Source organism: Sprattus sprattus, assembly GCF_963457725.1.
Source record: "Sprattus sprattus genome assembly, chromosome: 16".
Classification (NCBI taxonomy): Eukaryota; Metazoa; Chordata; class Actinopteri; order Clupeiformes; family Clupeidae; genus Sprattus; species Sprattus sprattus.
In genome coordinates, this window is record NC_137914.1 from 29,358,201 (window position 1) to 29,383,068 (window position 24,868).

The 24,868-nt window shown below is 43.3% G+C and overlaps 1 protein-coding gene across 2 annotated transcripts; it reads left to right on the plus strand.

Annotated features, from left to right (window-relative positions):
* Nucleotides 1-3,180: 3,180 nt before the first annotated feature.
* On the plus strand, nt 3,181-24,652 carry LOC308377345 (noelin-like; the record flags this gene model as incomplete). 2 transcript variants are annotated; one of them, XM_080853960.1, is made up of 7 exons in its annotated part: nt 3,181-3,246; nt 8,321-8,470; nt 9,303-9,458; nt 11,711-11,930; nt 21,530-21,636; nt 23,178-23,425; nt 24,226-24,652. In XM_080853960.1, the coding sequence occupies 7 exons, from the start codon at nt 3,181-3,183 to the stop codon at nt 24,650-24,652; spliced, it is 1,374 nt and encodes a 457-aa protein (XP_080710086.1). The 2 variants fall into 2 exon arrangements, with proteins under 2 accessions (XP_080710086.1, XP_080710085.1); XM_080853959.1 differs by lacking the exon at nt 3,181-3,246 and adding an exon at nt 6,396-6,545.
* Between the last annotated feature and the right edge of the window lie 216 nt (nt 24,653-24,868).

Here is a 24,868-nt window from a genome sequence, read left to right on the forward strand (position 1 = left end):
TTCATTCAGACATATGATTCCTATGCAAACAACAGGTTGACAGCTTTAAAGGCGATGGGAGAAATAAGATACTCGCAAGTGAGAGAGGAGAAAACCTACACAGATGACGAAGAGCAAGCACACTTTGACTGAAGAAGAAGAAGAAGAAGAAGAAGTCCTCTGTTATCCCTTTTCACTTTTTTCAAGTGCATCAAATTACCAATTCAAATGTGATCTTTTCTTGCTCAGAAGGCACTTTTACCGAGGTATGAGAGCGTTATCTTTAATCTTGTGTCGGGTGGTGCTTGTTTCATGCAAATCAACTGGCAGGATCTGCCACACTATAAACCCTGGGATGCTGTGCGGATGTATTTTTAATGATGCTGGGATTCGGGCTGAGGAGAAGAGCAGCATTCTGGGAGCGGTGGCTGCTATAAAAAGTCGTCTGTAAAAAGGGGGGGGGGGGGGTTGGGCGGGGGGTGTAAGTGATTTGCTGGTTGCTATGAAAGCAAAATGGATTCCATTTCATGGCCTGTGGCATTCATCTCAAACTTGAAGCTGGCAGCCTCTGCATAGACCCGCTGTAGCTGTATAATAAATAAATATATAAATAAATAGGGACTTTATTGATTCTGTGGTCATGGTTGGAAGGAAAGGTTTAAAGGCGGACCATAACCTAAATTAATACAGTTCTGAATGCCACTCTGTAGCCAGTGCTGTCAGATACTGACACCAATGTTGCTGTCGGTCCTAAACAGAGTGCCACTGTGCAGAGTCTTCCTTGAACATTTATTACAGGTTTCAGAGCGGGAGGATGCTGGGATGATCCTGTCCAATGCACTGCACTGGCTGAGCGCTGGACACCCACCCTTGGGAATGGCATTTCACACCACCTCATTTTTCAGAATAAAGAAAGGCAGATATTAATAACTCTCAGTGAAAAATCTATTTATGTAGAGTGTTCTTCTTTCTTTTTATTGTTGTTGTTGTTGTTATTTTTATTACTAACATTTCTGTTATTATAATTCTGCTGGGTTTTGGGACCTTAACTCCACCCACAGTTGTGATGACGTCAACACCGTTGTAGAATTCACCGGTGCGTCCTAACACCATGTCCTTGGCTTGAACACCACTTTTCCGTAGACCCGCTCTTGTTTTCTATTGCCTTTTTTAATCGCCTATTTTCCCACTGAAACTAAGTGGGGGGGAAATATGCACCTTGTGGTACCTTTAAATATTATTGTTTGAGTTGGTGCTGAGTTTGCACAACCATGTGGATATCCATCATAGGAGATGTCCACTAGCGTGTGTGCAAACAGAGATAAACAGTCTTAATTTCCAAGGACAGTGAGATGTAGTGTAATATGGAACTACAACTTGATGAACTACTAGAAGGAACTGGATAAGTAAGTTATATATAAATATGAGTATTAGACTAGGAGATTTTCCTGTTGTATAACGTTTTAAGTGCAACATACTTGAAAGTGGTGGATACCCCACAAAATCATAAACAACAAGCAAAAACTTACATTTCTGTAGTAACAGCTAGTGTATTATGCCCAGATATAAGTTTGTTTCATAGTTTGCTGTATGTGTGTTAGCTCTTAGGCTATTTGATGTGGACCAAAATGTTGCCCAGGTTGTAACTTCTGGTCAGATGAAAGTGTGAGGACAGCAAGGAAGAACATTGCTTTTTCGAACTTTGATTGACCCAACTAAGGATTCTGCCTATGAGTAGTAGCAGGTGCGATTCGTTAACTCACAGATGTTGTGCTGACCAGTGTTGAAAGTGAAAGATAACATTAAACAGTTCGTTTTCTTCTTCCACTGAAGTGATGCACAACCTGCACATTCAGATTTGTCTGCATTTATTTGTACTCTGTTGGTGCATCATATCATGACACCATAAAGCCAGCCCTATGAAAACAAACTTGTTTTTGAAGCTATTCTCTCTTTATTAGCATTAAAATGAATCCCTTTCCAACTCTCTAAGCTTGCTTTTTTCCCAAGGATGTATCGTGTTTGACCACACCACTAGAACTCATGTCTGCAAGCAACAAGTGGTCATCCTAACTTGCAGGACATCATACTGTTAGAGTTCTCATATTCAAGCAACTTGAGATGCCTCAACCAGTTACGATTAAATTGAGATTTTCCTCAATTTCCTCTTGATAAGGTGCATTGCACACAATTAATTGAGACCAGGGAGTGAGTGATGTCTTCCTATTTGTGTCAGAATGTTATTGAGTCATTGCTGTTAGAGAATCACTACCCTGTGCCCTGTGTGATGATATTAAATGCTCATCCAACAGGTGGTGGGAGAGTCGGACCTTTCATTTGTAAGTCAAAGAGTTAACATCCACGTAACTGCAAAAGTTACGGTACGCTTTGGCCTACTGCTGCAGCAGCACCATCACACACACCATCACATCCTTGGGGAAATGCATCTCTAGTTTTCCTGCCTTTCCTTCCTTCCTGGTCTTCTTTGAGAAGGCGACTGCACTATGGCTAATGGCCCATTAGGCTGACTAAATGATGTTCTATGAATAGTCTTTAGTAACAATGAATCTAGGAAGGATGAAAGCCAGTCACCATGGTAACAGGACACATAGCAACTCAGTGAAGACTTCTTCCCACTTATCATTTGTTTTAACCTGAGGAAATTATTTTATAACGGAAGTAGAGCCACCTGGCCAAGAATTCAACATTAAACACTGTTGTCCAGAACACCTCCCCTTGTCACACCAGAACAACCAAACAGTATCCTATATCACTACCCCGCCCCATTAGGCTTGAATTTCCCACGCCTGCTCATGTCATATCCGGTTTCAGCACCACGGCCAGTGCTAGGGTTCCTCAAATTTCCCCCACTCGCCCGAGGTCCTCTTATTTAGCAGCCAACTTTGACAGCGGGGACCGTGAAAGGTGTTTATGGCTTTTCCTTTCAAAGGTTTGGCGACCGACGTCTTCATCCGGAAAGAGTGAGAGAGAGGCAGCAGCCCCTGAAACACCGAAGAACTGAGATGCGATAAATATGCAAAGTGACGCCTCTGCAAACAAGATTTCCTTACCGGTCTTTCACTGCTAAAGGCTGCAGCGCGGTTTGCACCTGGCTTTCAAAGCGAGCGGAGGACTGTTTTGGGGGGAAGCAAATCCATCTGTATGTGAGAGCCCTGGATCGGGTGCTACCGGAGGCACAATATGCAGTCTGCAGGCAAGCTTATGAGTCTCACCCTGCTCGTCTTGATGGGCTCCGAACTCACCGAAGTAGGTTTATAAACGCCATTTTTCCTCCTTGTCTAAGTCCACATTGATAATCAGATCAAACAAAGGGTTTTGGATTTTGTTGGTCCGTACAACCAGGCGTACGCTGTTAAAGCCTACAATATATCGAGCGATCGTTATCATGCTGCTAATGAGATCTGCAATCAGGTGCGGAGATACCCACCGAACTGTGCAGTCGTCCGTCTGTAGGTTAAGATCTTTCCACTGAGATAGGATGTATGTTTCCGTAGCTTATGTGCTTCGTTTCGACGACCATAAACTGTAATGCCTTAATGTAATAGGAAGCCTAATGTCATTAAGTTTTAATCAGAACAGATTAAGTATTTTACATGGATAACTGTTCACGTGAATAGTAACTGTTTTGCATGTAAGATGTTTTACGATGGTAACAGTATCATGCTTTATAAATCTGCCTGCAACACCCTCAACCTACTACCAAACCAAAACTCCTTAAGTAGACAAACTTTGGTCGATTGCATTGATCTATTGGCTTTGAACATTTGAGGAATGAGCATTGACATCGAATGTCGGATTCGCCTGGTCTTATTTCTTAATAGCCCATGTTAGAAAGTGCACAGTAAATTAACCAAAATGGTTGAATGAGCGCAAATTTAGATTTGATGAAAGTTCTTCACGACTCTTCTGTTAATTTATGTCCCACAAAAGCCCATTTCCCAAAATAGGTTCCGGTTCTTCATATAGAACTCAATTATGTAGCTATTTTTTTTTTTTTTTAATGTAGAATAGAAAGGTAATCTTGACGATTGTTTCAGGTGATGTTCTTAGAAAGTCCAATTGTAGTCGACTTCATAAGCTTCCATACAAGTTTAGATTTAGATGTAGGCTGATATAATTAGTCTATTTCCCTGATAGCAGGCGACTGTGGAGCGGGTCTGATTAGCCAGTATCTGGGATGGCTGACCTCTGTCTTTCTAATTTACAGTCATTCCACTGAAGCGAGGAACGCGCAACTAAAATGTAAGCGCAATTAAAATGAGATACGACAATTTGGAACAGCTGGCTTCACAGCGTGTGTCACAACAGATGTATTTCTCTTGTCACCACGAAATAACTTCTAAAGGTTCTTCCTAACTTTTGTCCCTATATGAGAACCGCTGAAGGTTTTATCTATAGCTTCCTGTTTTTGTTATTGTTCCATTCAAATGCTTTATTACACTCGCTAAGAAATGGAGTACTTAGCTGGAAAGTGCCATAAAGACGGTTCTCAGTTGGCATTTTAACAGGTTTTTTTTTATGGCGACAAGCCCCATAGAATCATGAAGGACAGTCAATACATTCAGATTGTATTTCATTCACATTTTGTCCACTAAAGATCACTCTTTAGTGGACTAAATGTGAATGAAATACAGTCTGAATGTATCCCAGATTATTCTTCAGGCCAATTCATTGAGGAATTAGGAGGAAGCATGGTAGATTAGTGCACAGTCTGTTGAGGTCTGATATTGACTTATCTTTTGTCATCTGTTTCAGTGTTTGATAATGATGTCATGCAGGTGGACCTATTCAAATTGAAACCACATATAACCACACATATCTCATATGGTAAAAACAAAGAATTTCTATGCCTGAAATATTCTTTTATATGGATTTAGGTTACCTTATAATAAGTGTGGGTTTATCTGAGTCTTAATTTAGCTTTATAGTATGAGACTCGACTGGGGTAATTAATAACTGACTGACATGAAAATGGTTCTTCAGAAGACCGAGATGAAAAAGCCTCTTTTCATCTTGGAGTCACTGGCTGGATCCAGACCCTCATTACTGCGTACCCCCTGCGGTCTCAGTCCTCAGTCCTCATAATATGCCCCACAGCGCCACCTCTCGGTCAAAGTCTGCGCCCTCAAGAATACTGTAGTTCATTAATAAACTCGGTGTCATTTCAATATGTGCGTTGTTTATTTGGATAACTACCCGTTTGTGAACGTTCAGCAGATAGGGAACTAAAGTATTTGGACAACTATGTGAATGAAATGATTACTTTCTATTATTACACAAATAGGACATACCACACCGGAGCTGTCCACTTCGGATACTCTGCACTGTCTGAAATACTGACCTAAAAGTCGGCTTTTAGGCTACCTGTTGTATTGGTATCGTTGCTTTATTGTGTGGTGTATTTCAGCTATTCGACGGGTAAGGAGGCAAAGAAGGCATTCTGACATTTGTAACGCAATGCCATGCTTAGGCTACTGTCTTAATCGCGGTCATTTGACAAGTGTACTTATCCAGCAATGGCCACAAGATGTCGATGGTGTGCTCTCTTCTGCCACTTAATTTAGACCAACAGAAATTTTAAAAGTGCTGATCAACCAGGTATCTTAGTCTCTATACAAACGTATATCATCTTGTAGCTTGTAGAGCTTACAGGGAGAATTTAAATATGTGAATGGAGTCAATGATTCTAGATTCTCATCTCCTTCAGACCATGGCCACCATTTTTTTTATGGAGACTTAAAGTTTCATTTACGCTTCCAAATGTCGGTTGAATGATTCCTGTTGAATTGATACTATCTAACCTGAACCTTGTTGCTTGTTCCAAATTTGCTCTGTAATATAGTGATGTTGGGGCAAAACACCATGACTCATTTCTTCACAAATGTTCGAGACGTAGCAGTACATTTCACTCTCAACCGTTCTCTTCTTAAATTTGGGATAAGACCAAATATAAATTGCATCCTCAAACTCAACATTGTCCCAAGGAAGGAGCCACCTGATTGCAGCCGCGGACAGGGACCGAGTGGTAAGGGTGCGCGAGTGGAAGGAAGCGTGCGCTCTGGAGATTTGCGGGAGTAGGTGGTGGGCGGGGGCAGAGAGCGAGAGAGCGAGAGAGGCTTGCGTCTACACAAGTCATTTCTACACTAGAGTGCGGCGGCGGTCTGAGGTAGAGACAGCATCACTACTTCCAGTATCTGCGCCCAACCAGCATTCTATCCTCCGGGACAGGGACCGTGTTTGCGCTTCGTGAGGAGATGTCCAATGTGATGCTATGTAGTCGGGGGCTGCAGATGTTGCTCCAAACTTTTATTGGCAACACCGGTTGCCCCATCATTTTTCTATCGCAATGTGACGAATGAAGGTGTCTGAAGAGGGAATCTAAGGGGAGATAAACCATGTCGGTTCCGCTACTGAAGATCGGGGTTGTGCTGAGCACCATGGCAATGATCACAAACTGGATGTCACAAACGTTACCGTCCATCGTCGGACTCAACGCCACGACACTGAACGTTGCGCCTCCAGGAGTGCCGGACCGGAGTACCGGAGTGAGTCCACGACACCTTCAGTACCAGAGGTCACCTACAGATCACTGCATCGGGACTACATTTTAGTAGTCCTGTATTTTATTAAAATAGCAGGACTCCTGCTCTACATAACAATCTATTCCGTTTTTTGTAATTATTTGGAGAAAAATAACATACAATACAGTATAACAAAACATAGCTGTTACAGAGATGCAGGGCTGTTTCGAGTGGATTCGTTTAATTAAAATCTATCTGGAAGCGGTGTAAAGGTTTCATTTGAAATCTATAATATCTTAACTATTTAATTTGCGCTAACTGTAAGTTAGCATCGAATCACTTTGAGCGTTCAGTCAATTAGCAGCTCGTTAACACTTAATGAAGGTATTGATTGGGCTGGATAGGTACACGAGTACAGGGGAGTGATGCTAGTAAGTAGTTTGTGTCTGCCTCTGGTTGGGGAACATCACACAATTGAGTGTCATGATTAGTCCTAGAGATTACTGTAAAACAATTTCTCTGCCAAACGTGCTGTGTCAATGGGGTTATTACCAACTGCATAGTGGACAGTTCTGACTGGCACATCATCTATGATATGTAAACTCTAGAGGATCATAGTCGTCATACTCCATAAGAATGTACATCAATTATTTCGGTAGATGTTTGTCTTGTTAGCCAACTGTTTGCATGTTTCTTTTCATATCTATAGTGCACAAAGTGTAACCGTGTAATTACATACCAGAGGGAATACTGAAATTCATTTTCAGTTTTTTGTCATTATAAGATGGATGCATATTTGTATACAGGATTATTAGGATTTGATACCACTCAGGATTCTGCATGTTACCCATAAAGATGTTTGTCCAGTGTCCCATCAGGCACAAAAGTATTGGTCCGTATCACAGTTAAAACACATCCATCAAATGATGGATTACTCTCTTGCAATCACTAACACAGAAGACAGTATCACGTCATACTGTTCATCTCCTGAACCAGTCTGGCCCAGTAGTGTGTGTCGAGTGTAGTGGGTGTGTAGAAATTGTGTGTATGTGTGTGTGTATGCAGTGTATGTAAGGTCTAGTGTAGTCTGTGTGTGTGTGGAGAGTGTGGTCTGTGTGCGTGTAGAGTGCAGTCTGTGTGTGTGTAGAGTGTAGTCTGTGTGTGTGTGTGTGTGTGTGTGTGGACAGTGTAGTCTGGATGTGTGTGTGTTCATGTGTGTGTGTGTGTGTGTAGAGTGTAGTCTGTGTGTGGGTGTGAGTGTGTGTGTGTGTGTGTGTGTGTGTGTGTAAAGTGTGTGTGTGTGTAGAGTGTAGTCTGTGTGTGTGTGTAGACTGTAGACTGTAGACTGTAGTCTGTGTGTTTGTGTGTGTTTGTGTGTGTGTGTGTGTGTGTGTGTGTGTGTGTGTAGACTCTGTGTGTGTTGAACAGTGTTGTATTGAGGTATTGGAGGTATTGGGCATTTTGGTGAGCATACGGAAAGGTTGTCTCTCCAGATGGCCGTGTGACGTCAGGCGGCGTGAGCGGCACTCAGGGTGTTATGCAAAAGCCCTTATGGGAGAAACCATGCTGCCGCTGCTGCTGATGCCTGCCTGCCTGCCTGCCTGCCTGCCTGTCTGTGTGGACAAGAGAGTGATAGCACTCCCCTCATAACACAGACTTATGCAAATCTCTTCCTTACCTGTGGTGTGATTGTGTGTGTGTGTGTGTGTGTGTGTGTGTGTGTGTGTGTGTGTGTGTGTGTGTGTGTGTGTGTGTGTGTGTGTGTGTGTGTGTGTGTGTGTTTGTGTTGCCTATGGCAGGTGCTGCCGGCTAACCCTGAGGACTCGTGGCAGGTCTACAGCTCAGCTCAGGACAGCGAGGGCCGGTGCGTGTGTACGGTGGTGGCCCCTCAGCAGACCATGTGCTCGCGGGACGCTCGCACCAGACAGCTCCGACAGCTGCTGGAGAAAGTAAAGCCGTCCTCTCTGCCCTTTCTAGCGCACACACACACACACAAACACACAAACACACACACACACACACACACACTCCCATCACTAGTCCATCTTCCGATCTGGCCACTGGCATGGCAATAGACATTTCACTTTGGTTTACATTTTTGTAATGTAATCAGCATAAAAGATCCTTAGCACTGCTAGCGTGTGTCCCCTGGTAAATGTGCTGAAGTCCTTTGTGAGATGCACCAGGCTTCATCTCTCCACTAAAATCACTAGATGAAACTCTCTCTGTTTGTTGAGACCTTTTATTCTTTTAAAAACAAAACTATTTGGAGCTCTTGGTAGAGGAGAGGAGCTCCACTTCAAAGTCAAATCTGTTCTATGATCAGTCGGAGCCCTTAGGGCTGCCTGTTGAGTGTACTGTCATGGAGAAGAGAGAACAAACGGCGCTGCTGAATATGCATTTGACCTCATTTCAGACACATCTGCATATTCTTGCAGATTTTAAGAAAAGCCTTGTAGTATATATGTAATTGTATCTTTCAGCAGTATGGTCTCTTAAGGTTAATGTGATGTGTTATATTTCCAGTTATGTTGGTGTGTCGATGCAATGTTTTGTTTACTGAAATATTTAGATGGATGTGTGTGTGTGTGTGTGTGTGTGTGTGTGTGTGTGTGTGTGTGTGTGTGTGTGTGTGTGTGTATGTCTGTGTAGTGTATGTAATCAAGTGACGTGCATAAACCTCACAGTAATGTGTCAGTGTTTGTGTGAGTGTGATCATGAGGTTGATCATTAGCTGTACAGTAATGCCATGTTGGTTTGATGTCTTGTGTCTGTCCCCAGGTTCAGAACATGACCCAGTCTATCCAGAGTCTGGACCAGCGGACCCAGAAGGACCTGCAGTACGTCCAGAGGATGGAGGTCCAACTCAGAGGCCTGGAGACCAAGTTCAGACAGGTGGAGGAGAACCACAAGCAGAACTTCGCCAAACAATTCAAGGTACAGTAGCCCACTTCACGGCAACTTTACTATACATATACAATATTTTTTCATATGTGTTATTAATAATAATGAAATATCATTAAAGAATACTGATGTATTAATGTTTAGATGAAGTCCAGATTTAAAGGTGTCTTTCTGGCATGATTTTATATATTTCAAAATGATATCAGTGACACTGAGGAGTAGACAGGAGTGTTGTAGGAAGTTACAAAGTAAAGGATTCTGGGACACATCTGGTCCTGGTCAGGGCTGGATCGGTCTCAGCATGTCTGCTAGACGGGATGACTTTGAGCCGTACACATCAGTATGCATCAACAGGCTCTAAGAGTTGGGATAATTAGTGTATGACTCAGCCATAGCCCTTTGTAAATGGCTTTTATCACATGTGTATGGTAGAACAATACAATGTAATGTAACTTTAATGTCATTTTTATTATGACTTTATATTTTTGTTTAGTGATATACAATTACAGCTTAGCACTGTTTACTAGACCATATACAGCATTTACGAGTGTGCAGTGTGTGAGGTAGTGTGGATACATAAAGTGATGGTTTATAAGGACAGTGAAGAGATCAGGAGTTTTATGCATGAAACACACTTTATGTGGAAATGTGCAAAGACACTATCAGTCAGAGGCCAGACAAACTTGCTGAACTTAAACTCCCCTTAAAGAGAATCTATTATGTTCATTTTCAATTTTCATAATTACATTTTTGAGGTCTACTAGAATAGATGTACATGGTTCAGTGTTACAAAAACACATTTCTAATCACCCCATGTCTGAAACGCTCTGTTAGAGTTCCTGTGTCTTAAAGACCTCTGTCCCGATGAGCCCAGTGTGCTCTGATTGGTCATCTAGGCCGGCAATACGGATTGTCTTACGAAATTGCATCATTTTGTAACAAAGGAAAAGGGCTGGAATTCCAACAAGGCGTTTCAGGCAGCTGAGAAAAAAAGTAGAAAAAAGAAAGTTACTCCCTCGGGCGTGTACTTTGGACTTTGTAACTTTGTTACATGCACAAAAAGCTATATAACACACTAAAGGAAAGGGGAAAACACAATAGGTCCTCTTTTAAGGTTCAGTCCGCGATTCTAATCCTATACAGATTTTGTCAAATTCAGCAAATTGCTCCTCACAGTCTTCTACCTGTCCGTTGAGTGTTTGTGCTAAAAACAACTCAACGCCAATAAACACGGAGCTTCAGGTGCACAGAAGGGAGGGCTGTAATTTGATTGGCTGTTGAGCTCAAATATCACCAACCTTTTGCAGAACCAAATCGCAGACTAACCCTTCTAAACACGATAAATGATAAATAGATTATTTGCACATTTCGACATTCGTCATACCATGTGAGCTACTGCATGCTGTGTTCCCTCACAATGGTGAGTCATGCAGTGTGTGTGTGTGTGTGTGTGTGTGTGTGTGTGTGTGTGTGTGTGTATATGTGTGTGAGACGACTTGGTCACTCACCACATAACCCTCCTGGACTGTTTGCCCCTCTCTGCCCCCCTGTGTTTGTGTCTCCGTGTGTGTGTTTTCAGTCAGGGTTAGCAAGAGTAGATTCAACAGTGTGTGGTTTTCTTGCTTGCAGGGCTAACTTTAAAGACAGTATGGCAGAAGTCAGTCAGTGCTGCAGAGAGACTGAAGAGGCAGCTCATTCCCAGTCCCATGCCCCCAATCCTGTCCCGTCCGCGTTCAGCTGAATATTTACCCCATTCAGTCTGTGTGAGACCACTAAGCACCTCCCATCCCGTTTGCACCTGTTCCTTTGCATGGCGCTCTAGATGCACCCCATGGACAGACTCTTGTGTGGACGGGTTTACTGCTTGTACTTCTCCGCATTTGTCTCCCCATGTTTAGCTCTTGTTAATGCACCGATCTGATTGTTGATTTGTGAGAGAGGACAAACAACAACAAAAAAACTAAAGAAACGAAACTAATGCAACCACAGGAAACTCTTCCAATCGAACCATTGTTGTATGTGACACGAACGCATGTAACCCAAAGTCTTTGCATTTTTCGACGGTTGAATAAATAAAAAGAGTTTTCCCAAATTGGTTCTCTCGTGTTTCGTGCTGCCTTGTTTGTGTGTCCCCGTCCTGTCTAAGGCACACACACACTCTGCACACACACGCAGCACTAGGTAGTGCTAGGCAGGCTAGGCAGAAAGAGCAGGGACAGTCAGGGAGCTTTTGCACAGGTACTTTGCACGCATAACACTGAACCCAGCTTATTTTAACCTTGCAGGCCATTAAAGCCAGAATGGAGGAACTTAGGCCAATGATACCAGTGTTGGAGGAGTACAAAGCCGATGCAAAAATGGTAATGCAGTTTAAAGAGGAAGTGAAGAATCTGACTTCAGTGCTAAATGAACTTCAGGAGGAGATGGGCACCTATGACTACGAGGAGCTTCACAGCAGAGTGTCTAGTCTTGAGGAAAGGCTACGTGCATGCATGCAGAAATTAGGTAGGCGGAGAAGTCACAGACACACACACACACACACACACACACACACAAACCAACACACACTCACTCGCTCATGCACACGCACACGCACACACAGATACACAAACACACACGCACGTACACACACGCGCACACATACACATGCACGTACACACGCACACACAAACACCTCTCTGAAACCTTCATCATGACATTCACAGATACAGGGGTCACTCACACAGGCAGAGAGCAAGATTCTCACCTTACCGACGAACACACTGATGCACACACACACACACACACACACACACACACACACACACACACACACACACACACACACACACACACACACACACACATACACTGACACACATCACACACACATCTCTGAAACCTCCATCATGACATTCACAGATACAGGGGTCATTCACACAGGCAAAGAAGAAGATTGTCACCTAACTGACACACACACACTCATATACACACGCGCGTGCGCACACAACACACACACACACACACACACACACACACACACACACACACACACACACACACACACCTGTCTGAAACCTCCATCATGACATTCACAGATACAGGGGTCACACACACAGGCAGAGTGCAAGATTCTCACCTTAATGTCACACATACATTGTCTGGGAATTCCCTGCCCCTTCACTGCATTGCATTTGCTCAGTTAGTCTGGCCAACTACTCATCAGCGATCCACTTCACTCACGTAATTGGACACGCCTTTAACCAATCAGACCAACGATACTATACAACGATACAACGATCGGTAATAAAGCAAACACATATTTTTTCTGTATGAATTGTTCCAGGGCAAGTTTCTGTTCTGTTTTCAAAGAAAACTTGCCTTATCGAAGTTTTGCGGTGCTTCGGCGGCCACCATGTCCAATGTTTAAAAACTCTCCGTGCAGTAGATTTTGTAAAGTAGCCGTGGTAAGTTTAAATCCGCCAATGGCGCGCCAGGTAGCCAAAAGCCAGTTTGTGATTGGCTCCAAGGATTCTGGAAATCTTGAAATGAACGGGTATCCAAAGTTGGCCAGACCCACTGCAGAGGCAAAATCAATTTGGCCGAAAGAAGTGGGGCGGGACTTCCCAGACTAACACATACACACACACACACAGAAAAATGGACACACAAACACATGTACACTCACAGTAACACACACGCAAACACATCTACACACACATGAATACCCAACCACACACTACCTTCCATCATCCACAAGACAGAACACACCAGAGCACAATACAGCTGTGCTTAAGAGAGCATTCAAGGCCAAGGCATCCACACATGAAGCATGCTTGGTGCACAGTATCTCACAGAAACAAAATCCATGTTACAATTACTCACTCATTAACAACACAATAAGATGTTTTGTTGAACAATACTCCAGCATTAAGATGTTTTGTGGAGCAATACTACAACATTAAGATGTTTTGCGATCAAAGGCCTTATTCTTTGGCTCGGTGGGTGTCTGGACCTTGGACACATCCACAGATGATGCTGGGAGGAAGGAGCAGTGGCCAGGAGCCTGGTCCAGCACAACTGGACAGGTACAAAGAGCAGTAGGCACACACCAGAGCACAGATAGGCACACGTCAGAGCACAGATAGGTAGGCACAGATAGGCATACGTCAGAGCACAGATAGGTAGGCACAGATAGGCATACGTCAGAGCACAGATAGGTGGGCACAGATAGGCACACGTCAGAGCACAGACACACACTACAGAGGGGAGTTAGAGACAGTGAAATGACAATGACAAAAACTGGCCGAGCCTGGAGCTTGTCTGGTAGGGCACCAAAGGGTTATGAGTCACATTCCCCTGGAGCACATATAGTCCATTCAATTCAATTCCATTTAATTTATATAGAGCCAATAACAATTGAAATAGTCTGAAGGCTCTTTACAGAGCCCAGAGCCTGAACCTCCTAGAGCAATGACTGAGGCAAAGAAAACTCCTTTTTAACAGGAATAAGCTCTGAGCAGAACCTCAGCTCAAAGGGGGGACCCATCTGCTCTGGACATGCCAGATAGGGAGCTAGAGATGGGAAGGAGAAGAGAGAATCAGGAGCAAGCAGATGTATTCACAAAGGTATCACAGGATAAAACATATTAGCACACATACAGTACATGATACATATGTGATTGACCATCATATTAGCACACATACAGTACATGATACATATGTGATTGACCATCATATAAGCACACATGCAGCAAGTACATGATACATATGTGATTGACCATCATATTAGCACACATACAGTACATATACATATGTGATTGACCATCATATTAGCACACATGCAGCAAGTACATGATACATATGTGATTGACCATCATATTAGCACACATACAGTACATGATACATATGTGATTGACCATCATATAAGCACACATGCAGCACATGATACATATGTGATTGACCATCATATAAGCACACATGCAGTACATGACACATATGTGATTGATCATAATATAATTCAATTAAATTCAATCCAATTGTATTTATATAGCACACATGCAGTACATGATACATATATGATTGATCCATCAACTCATCTGTTGGAGCACCAAAGTGGTGACCAGTTGCATTCCCAGGGAGCACATATACACAGGTACACATATACTCAATTCAATTCAATTTGATTGAAGTAGAAATAGTCTGTAGGTGCTTTACAGAGCCCAGAGCCTGAACCCCTTAGAGCAAAGACTTAGGCGACTGGCAAAGGGGAAAACTCCCTTTTTACATGTACAGGACAGGACAGCATGCACTTAGGAGTGTGTTTGTGCGAGATGTGAATGCTGTAGGGCCAGTGTGTTTGTGTGAGATGTGAACGCTGCTTTAGGCTAAGCAACCTAGGGCCAGTGCACAGCTCATCACATTCATGAGTAGCTCAGTCACCAAGAGGTCAAAGGTCAGTAGATGCTGTAGGACACTTCCTCTGAAGGCGTGGCAAGAAACAGACTCTCCGGGAAGATGCTATCATATGCCACATTCACACACAAACCCTCTGACAGTACAATATAAACTTGTTGTGAAGCTGGTCAAACCAGCTCCTCTCAGGAGATCAAATGTCTAATGAGCCGGTTGCTTAGCTCATCACAGGAGATCTGCAGCATTCAGCCTCTTTGTGCTCCCATCAGTCTGTCTCCTCCGAGAGGTTCTGGCCCACATCCAGCCTCAGGACGGTTCCAGGGTGCGCTACTCTGTGCGGCCCAGAGAGACTGATGAGGGGAAACAGGAGGCCCCGGCGTCCACGCGCTAATTAAATAGCTGCAGGAGTCGCTCTGCTTCAGTTTCTGACAGGAACGTGACTGATGGCCTGCGCCTCAGCGGACTCTACTGAACCGATCCTGCACTGATCCAGCCCGGATCTGCTCCACGGTCCCCCTCCATCAGGCATCAGGGGGATACAAAAAAAGAAAAAGCCTGGCGATGATTTCCAGCACCGGCTGGCATGAGTGAATGAATCACTCAGCATCCATTAGAGAGCTGACAGGAGAGCCAGGGCTCAGGAGTACAGGCTGAGGCTGAGGCTGAGGCTGAGGCTGAGGCTGAGGCTGAGGCTGAGACTGAGGCTGCGACGCACAGATGCCAGACTCAAGCATCATTAGCAGAGACCGCAGTAGAGCAGGAACCAGGAGCAAAAACTCATTCACGTAGCACTGCCAGCCAGCACTCAGAGCCAGAGGCAAATTAGATCTCCATTTCCAGTCACTCCCTGCACAGGCACTTTTCTCCATAGCCATATACAAGACAGGTGTACAACATGAGCACACTCTCCAGAACAGGATCTGGAATGAGGAGATGTGAGTGTGGCAGCATACGGACAGATAATGAAATCCTAATGATCTATATGTATCTTTAACGCTCTGTGGCTGTAAATGAAGAATCAGGCAGCATATGCACATCACATCCCATCAGAGCATAACTATATTTTTATTCTACATTATATTATATGTCTACACTTAGGGATTGGGTTTATTCCCTACATTATATTATATGTCTACTCGTAGGGGTTGGGTTTATTTCCTACATTATATTATATGTCTAGGGATGGGTTCTTCAGTGCAAGCTGTGCAGATGGACATTTTGGCAGCATGTGTGTCCCCTGGTATGGAGCTCATGGAGGGGCCCTATACAGTGTCACAAAGCGTATAGAGATAACAGCTTTAGCACCTTTAACTGTTGAGCTATGGTTTCACTTTGGAGTGTTGGAGCAGAGCATTCACAACATTATAGAAACAGAAAACTAAAACACTGGGTGTGAGGGCAGAAGTTGTTTTTGAGTCCAGCTCACAACCAGCAAACAAAACAAATCTGTCAACACAAACGGCCCAACCCAGGAGTGAAGTAACAGACTGCTGCTTACGCTTGCCAGATTCAAACACTTCAGTACAGGAGTGAGGTTGACCCCTTTTCACGCACATCAAAGTAATGTGTTGTTCATGGGCCTGTCATGTAACCAGACTGTGAGTGCGTGTTGGGATCTGATCTCTGCACTTCCACTCTGATGGCTTCGACAAGGCTCCCTTAAAGACTGGAAACGGGGAATGGTTCATTTGGAATCTCATCTAAAATTAAACGAGGGAAGAAGAGACAGAAGGAGAGGAAAAAACGTGTAAATAATTACAGAAGGCTGTACGGTTGGGACGTCAGACCGACAGGCCAGTGCTCAGGCTGTGGTATTTTTAGCCGCCGTGAACTACGGAGGGTGAATTATTGTGTGGTGACAGGGAATCATAAGATTTGGTTTGTTCATCTGCGTGAAATTATTCCAACCGCTAAAATAATCCTGTTGCCATGGCGCAGCCACCTGCTGTACCAGGGGCCAGCGGTCGGCTCTGGCACCAAAAGGGGGCGTCACCGCCAAAACAAGCAGTGACGGGATTATAGTCGCTTTTGCTGAAAAAGCCCTGCACATGTGCTGAGACAATCATCTATAAATAGGATGAAGATTACACTCCCTGAAAATCCCTCCTCCTGCTGTAGCAAGGCTTCACCATCAGATGACATGGTCACCATTTCCTAATACATCGATACGCCGGGCAATTGTCTGGCAATAAGTGGGAGAACTGGTGGGAAAAGTTCGTCGAAAATCTAACGTGAAATATGTTTTTTAGTTTGCGATAACTTTTCATGGAATGCAGAACATAATGATTTGATGGCATCCTGGCTATCCTGGAAGGGGGTATTTTACGTCCTTTGCTTAATAGCAGAAATATAAAATGCCTCTTGAAAGACATCATGCAGTCAGATCATTAGACACCATCTGCGATCGACTAAATGTCTCTGAAAACTGACATTTTCCTAAGCTTTAGGAATCAAAGAGTATCCAATATTATCAATTCAAATCTATGCAGTGTGGCATATTTGGCAAAATCATCTGAGCAGAAAAAAACAGCAGAAGTCAGTAGCCCACATGGCGAAATGAGCCATTTTAAGAGATGTATTATTTCTGTTAGACTGAATGTGCTGGGTGAAACCCTGTTTGTGCTGATGTGTGATTGATGACATTCTCACCTCTTATTTGAGGAAGCCCATCTGTTGCCTGGTGGGATGATGTGGGAGATGTTCATGTAAAACGGGAGGGTGGGGGGAAGGGGGATGGTTGGAGGTGGCAGACAGACCTGCTGTTGACTACGGAACTTCAAACTCCTCAATTCCTCTCATATTTAAGGTTTCTGTAGAACCACAATATCTAGAACAGGGCTTGTGTTAATCCATGTTCCCTGAACAGATCATTTGATCACAGTGTTCAGAACTCGTACTAATTAGGGTTTATGTTGTTATCCTGCAAATAAATGAACATCCATATACTGTATACAGTCCATTCAGAGAGTTTTCAGACCCTTTTCAAGTTTTCCACATTTTGTTATGTTTCAGATCGTCTTAAAATGTATTCAATCATTTTTTTCCCTGAGATCCTTGAGATGCATCAACAACTTTATTTAATTAAGGTTTATTTAAGGTCTCACAGTTGAAAACCAAGCCATAAAGTTCAGAGAATTGTCTGTACTTCTGTGAGACACAAATCTGGGGAAGGATATGAGAAGATTTGTAATACTATCCCTACAGTCAAACAATGTGGTGGCAGCATCACGCTGTGGGGATGTTCTTCTGTGACAGGGCCTGGGAAACTAGTCAGGATAGAGGGCCAGATAGAGCAATCCTGAGGGAATGCTTTCTCCAGCGCTCAGGATCTCAGAATCAAGCTTGTAGCACCAAAGGTGCCCTAACCAAGTACTGAGGGAAGGGTTTGAATACGTCTGTGAGTAGGATGTTTCAGTCTTTTATTTTGAATGAACTAACAGAACACTCAAATAAACCTTTGTATTGTAATGTGTGTAGATTGATGAGGAAAAAATCAATTGAATCAATTTCAAGATGAGTCTAAAATGGAACTTAAGCCTTAAGGAATCGGTGTGGACCCCTGGGGAATTGTTGTCAATATGCCTTAAAGTTCCGCGAGTTTTTGTCCTAGAGACCACCCCCTTCTAGGTTTTAAATACATACAGTTCAAAACTGAAAAAGAAATTAGCACTCTGTAAGGAGAATAAAACTAAATTATCTCCCTCTGGAACGAAATACTGTTTTCTGATTGGCTAATGGGGTGTACATTAAGTTCGTATAACCGGACACCTTGGACGTAGTCCCAGTAGAAACGTTAAATCGCCGTTCCATATCAATGCTCTTGAATGGTTACCATTGACAACCAACGTAACGTTTATTTTTTGACAGCTAGGATAATTTGAACCAAGATGGCGGCGTGTTGGGACAAGTTAGTGGGCAATGTTTTATGTCAATTAAGCTATCTACACGACTTTTTATATGTCTAAATTGACTCGGTTAGTTGTTTATGTTCTACACCAGTGGTCCCCAAATGGCGGCACGTGGGCCAGATCCGGCCCGGGTATGGCACATTTTTGGCCCGCGACGTCGTAAAAAAAAAAAAAAAAAAAAAAAAAAAGTTTTTTTTTTTTTTTTTAAGATTAACGCTCTTTTTGGCCTCGCAAACTGTGTAGTAGGCTAACGTTACGGTTTGAGTGATGGTGAGCGCGATACGGCGAAATGTTTGATAAAAAGCTTCTGAATAGAAAGTTTACCTTTTAAAAGTTGTGCAAAAGAAGCGAGCTTCACTGTCAACGGGCAGCTTTTCAGCAGAGTCTGAAATGTGCACTTTATAATTTTATTTTGTACACCCCTGTTTGGCAATGTTGTTTTTCAATAAAATAAAACATTGCATAAAGCAAGCCAATCCACTTTTCCATGATAAGAGCATTAAAATAAAATTTGCGATTAATTCATTTGTGATTAATCGTGATTAAATATTTCATTTTCGTTTGACAGCACTAATAAAAACTGTAATTTTTTTAAACCGCTGTCATTTTTTTTGGGGGGGGGGGGGGGGGGGGGGGTTGTTGGCCCTCAGCCTCACTTGCTTTACATAATTTGGCCCTTGGGGAAAAATAATTGGGGACCACTGTTCTACACGAATGTTGCAGAGTATTGTAATTCTTAACTGAAAGTCTCGAATATTATTTGTAGGCGGCTGTTAGCGCTTAGAAAAAAAACCCATTGAAACAGATGGTAGCTCACACGGCTAACTAGCCGGCTCGATTGTGAGCCTTCGACCAAAATTACTAAACTTGACCTCCCTGTTGCTCTGTCCAACTTCACCATCAACGGAAACGTGGAGTTCAACTGTAAATAGTAAAACCTTATGAACAATACCTGTTTCCGTGTGTCCAGAGGTGAGCTCATGAGTGTCACTTTGCAGCAACGCCCGGGGAAACTAAAGGTCCAGTTCCACGCACTACTTTCTCACTACTTTCTCTAACGGGAGCACTAGGCTTCAAATCAAGAATTCATCAGGTTATTATGCATATTAAATTTCCTAAAGATAAAGGAAATTCTAAATAATAATAATAATAAAAATAAAAAAACTTTTTGGATGTGGTAAACGGGAGATAAGCGGGATAACGGCCTCCGAGCTGTCCAGTTCTACGAAGTTAATGGACTTCTGCGGAGCAACTCCGCGTCGTGGTGTTCTTTGCCCCGCAGGGTCCATTAACTTCGTAGAACTGGACAGCTCGTCGGCCGTTATCCCTTACATCTTGCACATCTCAGTCTCTGATATTTGTGTAGTAGTGTTAATCCAAGTTACCCAAACCTATGCTAACGGACATTAAACAATTCAAATTTGAGTGACTGAGAAAGACTTAAGATGATTAAACACAAAAGCCAATGCAGAGAATAAGACTGATGTCATGTCTGTTGTTCTTTCACTGACAAACAACAGATAAAAGCGCCCCATCCATTCTATACCTACAGTTGAGGCACAGCATGCATTGTAGTCTCCTAGCCAGTGCTACTTACATGTCCCTGAAGATGAATTCATCCGCAGATCCACACAAAAGGTCTGGGTGTGGGGAGAGAGATGGAGGGAGGGAGAGAGAGCAAGAGAGAGGGAGGGAAAGAGAAAGAGGTCTGGGAAGAGCTGCTGTTTGATATGATGGACGCATAGCAGCCTGACTGTGGGGTGTGGGGTGTGTGCGTGTGGGGGGGGGGGGGGGGGGGGGACAGAACATCCAGTCTAGTTCTGCTCCAGTGACCACATCTAGAGATCCTGTGTGTGTCAAAAGTACAGAAGGTGGGGGGGGGGGGGGGGGGGGTAGCTGTGAGGACAGCGAAAGGATTCTTGGATGGAGAGTTTCTTACACTCTAGTGAAGCATGAATTAATTTACACCAAACACACACATGCACGCACATACACAAAATAAGCCAAATTACTTTCACAACCAAGGTCGGACTAGGAATCGCTCGCCCATCTTTGTATGGACCAGTCCAATTTTCCCCCAACATTCACACGGCAATAAAACTAAATTTGTGTATACTAAAATGCACAAAGAATATTGAGAAATGTATATATTAAGATCAGTGTAGATAGATAAGTGTTGTGCTGCAAAAAAAAAGAAAGCATTATATCTTTTAACAGTACATATTATACTACCAGACAATTTAATCTGAAATGCTGCAGTATGCTTCATGACAGTACTATGATCAAATAGTGTGCAGAATCTATAGCATGTCTTATTCCCTCACCTCACAAATATTTCAATTCAAGCAGCTGTCATGACACCAATACTGTACATACCATGTCAGTGAACGTATTTTGTATCAAAGCAATGCAAAAGAAAGTCTCCACACCATGTGTTGAGTGTTTGAAAAGTGGACATGGTATTGAAATGTGTGTGAGAAAAACTGTCACTTAACTGGTGTCATATGCTTCACCAGTTTATCTGGCTTTGCTCAGAGCAGCCTTGTGTTGGAACAGGGGCATCAGGGGCATTTATGTAGCACTGAGAGGCATTTCTACAGCTCTGTGGGGCATATTTGTAGCCCTGACGGACATTTTCACAGCTCTATGGGGCATATTTGTTGCTCTGATGGGTATATCTCTACAGTTCTATGGGGCATTTCTACAGCAGTGAGGGGCATGTCTATAGCTCTAGGGGGCATTTCCACAGCTATATGGGGCATTGTCTTGGCTCTTATTGGTATTTTCTCTTGTGTCTTGCAGCATGTGGGAAGCTGACAGGCATAAGCGACCCCATCACCATCAAGACGTCTGGATCCCGCTACGGCTCGTGGATGACAGATCCAGTCGCCTCTGATGAAGACACACGGGTACGGTCTGCTCTCTGATCTTTAGAAAACCAAAGCTTCTACATTGAACACATCGAACATAGAACCCACACTGAGACTGTATGTATGTGTAAAACCCCCTTTGTTTGCCAATATAGGTCCTCTGGGTCTTGAAAAAAAAAATAGTTCCTCAGAGTTCAAAGCCATTTATAAATATGTTTATTTGGGTTTATGAGAGGACTCTTAGCTCCAACTTGAATCTTTCAGGAACCCTCTGTAAGGACAAACTGGGGAAACTCATTTTGCATAACACTCCTTGTAAGAGCCATCGGCTAAAGGAGTGAGGAATGTATACTTCTCTGTAGACTAGAGAGATGTGAAGTTTGAAAGCACTGCAAACTGTGTGTGTGTGTGTGTGTCTGTGTGTGTGTGTGTGTGTGTGTGTGTGTGTGTGTGTGTGTGTGTGTGTGTGTGTGTGTGTGTGTGTGTGTGTTTTGTCATGCAGATCCATTTCTTCCTTCCCCTCTTCCAGCACTCTCCCTGTGTCCCTCCAGCATATTCCAAGTCTCTGAAGTATTTAATTACCAGAGTAGATTGGGGATGCAGGCCTGAGGGACTAAATCTTACTGAAATTGATTGGTGGCGCCACCAAGTAATTTATTCGGAAAGGTGACGGATGGCTTGGCAACATCAAAACCCTCTATGAATTTTGACAGCAGCTCCAAAAATAGACCTCTCAGCTAACCAATACCTCCCCCTCTGGCTTGGGACCAGGTTTGACGGAGATCTGGTGCTGTTCTAGCCCTGATTGGGGTGGGATCCATTCCATAGTCAGAGACCTGGAACCTTTACTTTGTTATTATTTCACTTTACTATATGGTGTTTATAGATGCCGTTTATTTACTTTGTAGTATTTACACAAGGCAAAGATACTGTGTATTTACTATATGGTGTTTACACAAGGCAAAGATACTGTTTATTTACTATATGGTATTTACACAAGGCAAAGATACTGTGTATTTACTATATGGTATTTACACAAGGCAAAGATACTGTGTATTTACTATATAGTATTTACACAAGGCAAAGATACTGTTTATTTACTATATGGTGTTTACACAAGGCAAAGATACTGTTTATTTACTATATAGTATTTACACAAGGCAAATATACCATCTCTTAGCGTTCTTGTCTGATCAGTGGCGCTCCACATCAGGCTGGAACTGAATGAGTCGGTGAGAGAGCAAACCTAGTTGGCCTGGGTGAGTTAGAGGACCCTAGGGGGGTGGGAATCTTGTTTATAGATCTGCAGTCCAAATGATTGATGTGATCAAAGTAGGAGCCCAAAGAGCAACAAAAGACAGCTGCAGTGCTTCTTCAGCAAGAAAAAAAAGTCAATTGAATAATCAATACCAGCCAAAAACACACTGCATCGTGGGATTATTGATTTTGGTGAAAAGAAAACCACTTCAAATGTTCAGTTTAAATTCAGTTTTCAAAAATAGGAGGGAATACAATATGCGTATTTCCATAAATAATAAACCATTATAAAGTCAGATTTGGTCTGTGTTGTCTCACTGTAGGTGTGGTACATGGACGGCTATCACAATAACCGCTTTGTGCGCGAGTACAAGTCCATGGAGGACTTCATGACGACGGACAACTTTACGTCCCACCGTCTGCCCCATCCCTGGTCGGGCACGGGCCAAGTGGTGTACAACGGCTCCATCTACTTCAACAAGTTCCAGAGCCACACCATTATCAAGTTTGACTTCAAGACCGCCTCCATCAGCAAGACCAGCCAGCTGGACTACGCCGGCTTCAACAACAGGTATAGACGCTCCGCTCGTGGCTACTCATGGAGCAGTTCCTCTCTATATGTGCACCTGTGGCTGAACTGGTAGAGATAGATGCTAGCTATAACACCTGGGTTTGATGCCCAGGAAACACACATAGAGATGAGAATGTATCTGCACAGTACTGTAAGCTGTTTGTGATAAAAGGATTGGCCAAGTGGCTAATGGTAAATGGTAAATGGTAAATGGTAAATGTTAATGGTAAATTTATAAATGGTAAATGTAAATGGTAAATGGTAAATTAATAAGTGCAAAGGATAAATATAAATATTAAGTGTGCCTATAACATTGTAGTTACACAAATAATAAAAGACACAATGTATGTAGCTGCAGACAAAAGTGTCTGCTAAATACTTTACCATAACCATAACCATTCTAACGTAAGTATAGGCATACATATTACACATTACTTACACTGTTCCCTGAACCTTAGCCAAATAGAACTAGTAATAACATATGTTCATATGAAAAACACATTGTACTTAATAGGTATTAACTGTTTTATGTGCGCAGTAGCTAAAGACATGGTATAGTATGTGTGTGTGTGCCATATCTCAAAGACAGATTATGCTTGGTTTCCTTTTGCCCTGAGCTTGCCCTGAGCTGCTCTGGGTGAAACTGTTAGGTCAGAGAGTGCTCAGGAAGGCTAGGTGGCCTCACTGCCATCGATTTCTGTCTTACTGCCTTATGTAGTGTGTTTGTTTTTATGCCTGATTTCTTTTGTTTTAAAAATCAACAAATATTGATTGCAAACCAAATCAAAACATCCCTGCAGGTACCACTACTCCTGGGGAGGCCACTCCGACATCGACCTGATGGTGGACGAGGGGGGGCTGTGGGCCATCTACGCCACCAATCAGAACGCGGGGAACATCGTCATCAGCAAGCTAAACCCCAACACGCTGCAGGTCATCAAGAGCTGGAACACAAACCACCCCAAGCGCAGTGCCGGCGAAGCCTTCATGATCTGCGGGACTCTCTACGTCACCAACGGCTATTCGGGCGGCACCAAAGTCTACTACGCCTTCAGCACCAACTCCTCCACCTACGAGTACATAGACATCCCCTTCCAGAACAAGTACTCCCACATCTCCATGCTCGACTACAACCCCCGAGACCGAGCGCTGTACGCCTGGAACAACGGGCACCAGGTCCTCTACAATGTCACCTTGTTCCATGTCATCCGCTCGGAGGAGCTCTAGACGGATCCACGGTGACCTTCTCTGGGGAGAGCAGTGGGTTTGTGGGGGTGGGGGTGGGTGGATGAGGGAGGGGGGTGTCGGGAGTCACCGTTAATAATGTAATAACGCATAAAGAAACAGCCACACTTAGAGTGCTAACACATTTGCCAAAAAGGTCACGCTTCCACTCAGACAGTAGCTGACTGCTGGATCTGATTAAGGTCAGGGCCAGATCAG